Source organism: Medicago truncatula, chromosome 8 (assembly GCF_003473485.1).
Source record: "Medicago truncatula cultivar Jemalong A17 chromosome 8, MtrunA17r5.0-ANR, whole genome shotgun sequence".
NCBI lineage: Eukaryota > Viridiplantae > Streptophyta > Magnoliopsida > Fabales > Fabaceae > Medicago > Medicago truncatula.
In genome coordinates, this window is record NC_053049.1 from 28,499,393 (window position 1) to 28,507,506 (window position 8,114).

The 8,114-nt window shown below is 32.7% G+C and overlaps 1 protein-coding gene across 1 annotated transcript; it reads right to left on the reverse strand.

Annotated features, from left to right (window-relative positions):
- Nucleotides 1–3,246: 3,246 nt before the first annotated feature.
- Nucleotides 3,247–6,668, reverse strand: LOC11409487 (transcription factor BHLH089). Its single transcript, XM_003628537.4, has 6 exons — nt 6,084–6,668; nt 5,149–5,349; nt 4,768–4,833; nt 4,469–4,537; nt 4,289–4,360; nt 3,247–3,743 (listed from the first exon to the last, which is right to left on the reverse strand). The coding sequence occupies exons 1-6, from the start codon at nt 6,381–6,383 to the stop codon at nt 3,615–3,617; spliced, it is 837 nt and encodes a 278-aa protein (XP_003628585.1). The 5' UTR covers nt 6,384–6,668; the 3' UTR covers nt 3,247–3,614.
- Between the last annotated feature and the right edge of the window lie 1,446 nt (nt 6,669–8,114).

The following is an 8,114-nucleotide window of genomic DNA, read 5'->3' on the forward strand; positions in this document are numbered from 1 at the left end:
CCTATTTATAGGAACATGATAAGGAAAATGAATCATCCCAAAAAAACTTTTGAAATTTGACATGGAATGAAAATTGTAGTTTCATTCATTCAAATGAAAATTTTGGCGGCACACCAAATATTTGGTGTTAAGAAGCTGAAATGTCTTGCATATAATTGAATTGATGTTTCCAATGCCTTGCATATTTTCAACGTGAGGTGGGAAACCAGAAGGTATTTCAACGTGAGGTACAGTATTAAATTTCTCTAATGCAGTTGTACAATCATGTTGGTGTACATTAATTTTAAGAAAAGGGCAATATAGTCAATTTAACTTATGTTTTATACAAAATTTAGAAAATCAACTACACTTAACTGCATTTCTTAATCACCGTGAAAGCTGTTTTTTTTGCTTATATATAAGACCGGAGGGTGTATTTTGAAGTCTTTGGAGCTTTGACTTGAAGAAAAGGAACTTACAACGTGAGTTGAAACAATAATTGTTATTTTAGCTCGTATTATTCCTCTTTTCTTCAATACTTACTTTAAAATAGGTTGCAATGAACTCATTTATGTTAGTCTTCATTTCAAGGTTACTTAGCTCACTATCACTTTGAGATAAAACTTTGTGGTTGAGGATCAATGAATTTATTTATTTATTTATGAAAATGATAAATATGAAAAATGCTTGATTTAATATGGATTAAGCTATTATACTTGAAAAGGATAAATCGAAAATGCTTGAGTTAAATGTCTAGGGATATCTTTTAAGTCACTAGGGAACCACTGTGAACCTATAAAAGGTAGTAGTCAAATGATAATCAATAATTGTCTTGGAAAATCCAGATAGTTAGACGATCCAAATATTTGCATAGACAAACTTTCTCTCATTATTTCTTGCATACATGATTTAAATTTTAATTTTAACGATCAACTCAATGTTTATATTTGTTATTTGTTATTTAGGATCCTAACTAATTTAAACATTTAGAAATGTTTGGAACTTAGATACATCAATCTTTATGGAAATGATGCTCTACTTTCAATTTATTATTTATTACAATAGCAGATACTTTTTTTTTTGAAGGGAACAATAGCAGATACTTGTGTTTCATCTTATATTCGCAACAAAATTTTAAATTGACCATTGAGAATTTTGATGATTTATTTTTCAAAGATGGATTTCTTTTTTTCTTTCTATAACAACACATTTCGACTTTAGGGATTTAGTTATGTTTTTCAAAATGAAAATTTCATTTCCCAATTTTCTAATGGTCCTTTATCGAGTGGCCATTAATTTGTCTGCCCTTGTTTTCTCCTTATGAAGATTCTCCAAAGCAATTTGTAGTTCATCATAAGTAGGTAAAAATTCATATTCAAAATTCTCTTACCTTACTTTCCTAACGGCAATTTGAAATACATACTAAAATTAGTAATGATAATCGAACAAAAAAAAACACAATACGCGACATTGTATTTTCACCGTAACAATTTTGATATTTCAATTTTCAACCTTAAATAAAGGTAGTTTTGTAAAAATACTTAAGACTGCGTCAGCCACTACCTCACCCTCAACAACCACCACCACCTCCCATTGAATTGCCACCCCATTTTGTCCTCGTCCTTTCTCCACCATCACCACATCAATCATCACCATTGTCGTCGCCATCTCCCTCAGCCACCACCACCGCCATCGTCCTCAATCACCATCATCCTCCTTCCATTCATCTTTTATGAAGATGTCATTGCCCCCCTTCCCTTCATATTTTCGAAAGATATCTTTTTAAATAAATATGTATTCTTTATTATGTTAAATCTCTAACAATGAATATTAAAACTTTTTTTTTTTTTTGTGGTGGTTGGAGTTTGAACCCTAGACCTTACATATATTTGTATTGTCCCTCTCAACCAAACTAAGCTCACGAGGACATCAAAACTACTCTTTTAATTTATAACAAGTTCTACAATTTTTGAGTAAATTCTAATAAAAAATAAAGTAAAAATCACTTCTTTTAATATATGGCAAACTGACCCTAAGAGAGGAGATCCAAAGTGATTTTACCAACCTCCTAGTTCTCCTTCATCTTGTAAACTTGCAGATTTATTTACTAAGAATTTTGATAATCATCGATGAATAATCTTTACATATGAGTAATATGAGTAATCTTTACATATGAGTCCTCCTTCTATGTCTTGTTCAATTTAAAGAGCCGATTTTAGAATAATCTTTACATATGAGTAATTTTTGTTGGTGGTGCGCTCCGAAGGAGCCAGTGGTGGATGGAGTTAAACTTTTAGCTTGAAAGTGGTTCTAGACTAAGTTCCATGTTAGTCTCTGTTCTCTCTATGAGTGGGAGGTGCAACCTATCATGTGTTTGTATTGATAGGGTTTTGCGGTGGTTGGTGTTCCTGGGGTTGCTTGTGGGGTTGGGTGGGGTTGTATCACCCTTCCTTCCCGGTGTGGCTTTTGGGGTTTTCTTGTTGTTCTTTCTTTCTTGCAGGTGTTGCTGTTGTTGTTGGCTTTCGACTTTTTGGTGCTCCTTTTTGTTGTTTCCTTTGGTGTTTGGGCTCCGTTTTGGGGTTCTTTTGGGTGTGCCTTTAGCTCCGTCTGTGGGACTGGAGGTGTTTATTTTGGTGGTGTTTTGTGGGGTATCGCTTGGTGCCTCCATTTCTATATATTGTTTTAAACTTTTTCTAGTTCATATATATATTTTGCCATTAAAAAAAAATGATATTTTTACAACCATTTTATGACAACTTTATCTCTCATACTCACGTTATGTTTTTATTTTATCTCTCTATTGCTTTGATTTTCGTGTCAATACATATTTTTTTTTTTTGTAAATATATAGTTGTCCCATAAGATGTCAACCAAATGATTGTTCAAATAACACACCTCCACTTAAAAAGATAGCAAGTCTTTTATAAATCTTTAAATACACTTTCAGTGTACGTGATTAATTAACTTTTCCTAACTTTCCAAAGAAACGTCTGATATCTATGTTCTATTTTTCCTTTTTTTTTAATAAAAAACTTTTAACTGAAAAATTGCCGAGAGAAGTGTAATTGAGTTCCCTGGTTACTGAATGAATGAGAGTGGATTGAATAACTTTTGCAATTTGGTAGAATTTAATGTCGATGTTAAAAAATAGATGCAATATTGCTAAAAATTTCTTAAGCAATAACGGTGACTAAACGCCAGAAAATAATTTTGAAAAACTGCATTGGCTTTATTTATTGAACCTTGCTACACAAACAAACATGAATATTGAGACTACTACACAAAATGTAAGCATTATGTATTCAAGACAAGCAGCATTCTTATACAAGAATGATAACTTCAAGAGTCACGTTAAATACCAACAAAAAAAAAAGCCTGAAAGTCCACTATAATATAGTACACAATATTGAGTAAATGAATTCATTTTCAAAGCTTAACCACAAACTGAAGCAGCCTGTTGAAAACAGTAACAGCTCCATACCTTTGTGTAGAAAATGGGAATGAAGAAGTGTCCATTGGACTTTAACACCTTAAGTATATCATTTTTGTTTTATAATATAGGAGCATTTGAAGGATGAAATGGAATACTGCTCATTTATGCATATTATTATTACACGATGAGGTGATCTCGTATCCTACGTCGTTCTTTCGAAACCACCACCTACCTGCATATGTAACCATTCTGGTGAAGAACCTCTGCTTGGCTCTCTTGTAGCTTGTGAAACAAATGGCATGCCGGCAAGATCAAACGTTTGTTGACCATACTGGAAAGAGAGAGAAAAACTAGGTCTTGTCAGTCCAATGTTTTTTATACAATGATGAAATAATAAAAAAACTAAATCAATCATTTTAATCCATTTTTTTTCCGTATCCTCTCAATCAAGTACATTTATCCTCTACAGCTAAAGATTGAACTTTGGATTAATCTAAGGGCTGAGAGTTCAATACTCTCGCCCATTATGCAGAGACCAGAGGTTGCAAGCTTCTTAAACTAATCAGTTCTGAAAAGCACCTAGTGAGAAGCTATCATTCATTTGAAGCAAAGTACTCAACAACAACAAAAATTGCAGAGTACTCAACAACAAAATTTGCAAATGAAACAAAAATCTTGTGTGTGAATAATGTTTGCAAAAGATGGTTCAACCTTGTTATACATACTTGCAACATAGCAATCACTATAATTACTGTACTCGTGAGTTATGCGAGCCATGGCTTGTCATAAGGAAATTTTTCAAATAAAGAGGGTAGAAACAAGCTTTCAACTTGATTAGAGTTTCAATATAAAAATCAAGGGATGTTTAACACTTACATCTTTTGGAGGAAAGGCTTCAATGCCGGTATTGAGTCTTGAATTAACTGCTTCAAGTTTCATCGATAAAAACTGTGACATCAAGTAACATCACAATAGTCAAAAATCAATTTCAAAACATAATAAATTTTGAAAAGATTATAATTCAGTAAATACCAAAATCAGAAATAGAATAGATACCTCCACTTGGCGCTGAAGTGATTGAATATAATTAATTATCTCATCAAGCACCAATGCTTTCCCAATAACCTAAATTGAAGAAAGTCTCAATTTATTATTTCATAGAAAATATGAGATTATAACGGACCAACAATTAGGAAGATCGTAACTGTTATTTTCTTTTCACGGGCCCAAGTAGCACGTTTGTCCTACTTTTAGTAATTTCCTTTCATTTGGTTTATTATTATTACTATTTTCATTTCATTTCTGTTTATGTGAACATGAGAGCAGAAAAAATTAACAGGTAGTAAAAACATTACCTTATTACAACCAGGAACTAAATCCTGTAGAATTTTCATCCTTTCACTAATCTTTTCCCTTCTGGCCTGTTTATTGTACACCAACATTCCAATTAGAAACAGAGGCATAGACTCTAACCGCAACAAAACCATAAATTTACATTTTCCTTAAACAAGATTTAACATCATAGCAATGATTGTGTCCTAACTCTTGATATTGAGAAGTGCGGTTAAATATGTCTGATTATCAAAACCTATGATGTCGCAGCCAAAACGGCGCTTCTCAACTAAATTGCTGTTATCTTGCTTAAGAAATTGATCTTAACAATTAGACAGAGAAAAAGAACCTAAAAACGATAACATAAGAGTTTTTGAAAAAGTTATAAGTAAAGGGTAAATTACACGTTCTGCAAGACTGTGGCTATCAGTAGCTTGACCCCTTCTAGCTCGAACATGGATGTAATCTTGCTTAGGAGGGTCAGAAGGAGGTGGCTTACTGCTTTGCTCCGCATGCTTTCCTGAACTGGCTTCTCCTTCAACTTTACCATCACCACCCTCATTCTTGTTCCCCGATGCTTTAGTCCGTTTTCCATCACTATCATTCTGCACAATCCAAATAATAATTCCATTAAATCACACAGACTAATTCAAAATATAATAAATACACATATAGATAACTAAATTATCACCATAAAGGAAGTTTTCTCTAGAATAATTATGACAACCATTTTGACATTCAAGTTCGAAACAAAATTTCGAATTGCAATCATAGTCACAAAATGATAGAAAATTGGGTTTAAATATGAACACAGTAGCCAAAATTTTGGTCCTTATGTTGTAGCAAAGACATCAATATCCTTGAAATCGCGACCAAACTTGAATAAGTTCGCATACCATTTTTAAAATCAAAAGTGAAATAGTAATCAATAAGTGTTGAGATTAAACTTCCATAGGCAAAATAGTTTGTGAAATTATTAAAAACATCATTAGAATTTATAACACTATTTTATTTACCCAAAAAAATGAATCAAAATCTTGAGCGGGAAAATTGCAAAAAAAATTCCAATAATAAAATAAAAAACACATTTTTAGCAGATATACAGAATCCAAAAATACAACTTGAACAATGATTAACAACATAATTAGATCCGTTTTTAAGTATATTCATTAAAACAACAACTCAACTTTCTTAATCAACCAATTAATCACTCCCCAAAATACATATATTTAATATTTAATTTATATTTATACTGTATTTAATCAAACAGTTACTGCAATGAATTCCTTCCAAATATAACTAAAAAAAACTAAAAAAAGAAAGAAAGAAAAATGTATACCACGGCATTGGCACCGCCATTACTGGTGGAAACACACTTAGCAGAATCATCTTCAGAGTCACGCCTCTTCTTACCACCACCACCAGCATGGTTCAAACCATTACCATCCCGGTTCAAACCGGGTCCAAACTCACCATACTGTCCTAAACCGTTCCCAAACTGCGGCCTTCTTAGTCCTAATCCACCTCCGCCGCCATTAATCGCCGCTGGAAACTGCCAGATCTCCGCTAAACTAAACGGCGTCGTATTTCCATTCCCATTCGGAAATGAACCCTCGTTCATCATCGCTCCTGGATCCATTTCGGTTCACTAACTTCAAACCCGAACCGAACCGGTTTCAACTCAACATTAATCAATCAATTGAAAATACAATGAAGCAAAAGAAGAATACACAGTTCAACTTCAACTTCAACTTGAAGCACCGAAAGAAAAAAAAAAACTAGAGAGAGAAAATTCTAGAGAGAGAGAGAGTGTTAGGTTCGGTGCGTGATCTCCTTGGACAGTGGAGAATGGTGCGCGCTGTAGTGTTTATATCTCTCTTTCTCTTTCTTCACTAACACTGTTCTTTCTACAGACACAATCCTCGGTTGTAGCGTACAATGTCGTTTCTTCTCAGGTTTTTACGGTTCTTTTTATCCACCGTAGGATTTAATTACTCTTAAGTCTTCTTAAAATTATCTAAGCCGTTGATTTGTTTTAACTAATTAAGTGGTGACACGTGGTAAGGGTTTTGGGATCTGAGATTCATAGCGAGAGTGCGTGCAATCACGTACCTTGGATTACGATTTGGATTAATTAATCATTGTTTTTGTCATTTGGATTATGCGATAATGAGTGTGAGAGATAGGTCAATTTGTGGTAAAGTTTTTAATAACGATGGTTATGCATGTTTATGGAATTTTTATTACAGAATCGCAATCATATGTTTTTTTTTTTTTTTTGATAGGGTCAAAGGATAGATAATAACAAAGGAACATATGAGAAAACTGGAGGGCATATTAGAAGGCCCACAAGCTTAACTGTATGAGCATGGAACTTGGTTTGATGTTGACTACTAAACTTGTCTACTTACACTCAGCTCTTTCATTTTATTTTTATTTCTATGTGCTGTAAACATGTATATCCATCCATTTTTCCAACATAATTCAAGGTCCCATTTCATTTTATTTATTTTAAAGTTATATAAATGATGATTTGTGATTGATTGATAGTGTAAAAGAATTTTACACTTACTCTCTAACTATTAAGAAAATTAATTTGTGTCGGACCTCTAGTCATTTTTGTATGCAAAATATTTAACTACCAGTTGGAGGAGGAAATCATTTCAGTTCAATGTCATTAGATCATCCCAATACAATAAGGTTAATAACAATAATTAATAGGTGAGTCATATCTTATCTTGGTGCATAGAATACAAACACTGATAATAGTTTTAGGATTCAGCCATGGATCAGTAGATACAAGTTATAGCATATCAGTATCAGTATCAAAGAAGGAATAAGAAATTATGTACCTTATATGTTTAGGTTCATAAATGATAGCTGTCACAGGGATGAGAGAGATGACTACCCTCATTCCGTTTAGCACCAGAATGTTCATAAGAATAGTTTAACCGTATGATGGGATGACGTTTAAATAGCTAAACGGCTGAGGGTAGGGACCTCTCATTGGGCTTAGCTAAATGGTCCAACCCATCACAGTCCATTTAGTAAGAATAGCCCAATCATACATATTCATCAATTAATGAGTGCTTAATATAATAAACCATATTATAAATTATAATATTAATTTATAATAATTGATTATTGTCAATCCATAATTGATTAATTAAATAATTAATCCAACAAACATGCACTTCACTCCAATGTTAAAAAATTAAGAATAAATTTCACACAAAATGTGGCACTTAGAGAGTTGCAAGATACAGGCAATAATATTAAGAACACTACAAGAATGTGTTCTAACGTGGAAATCCTTCATGCATAAAAATTATTATTACTACTATTTTACAACCATAATAAAAAAAATTCT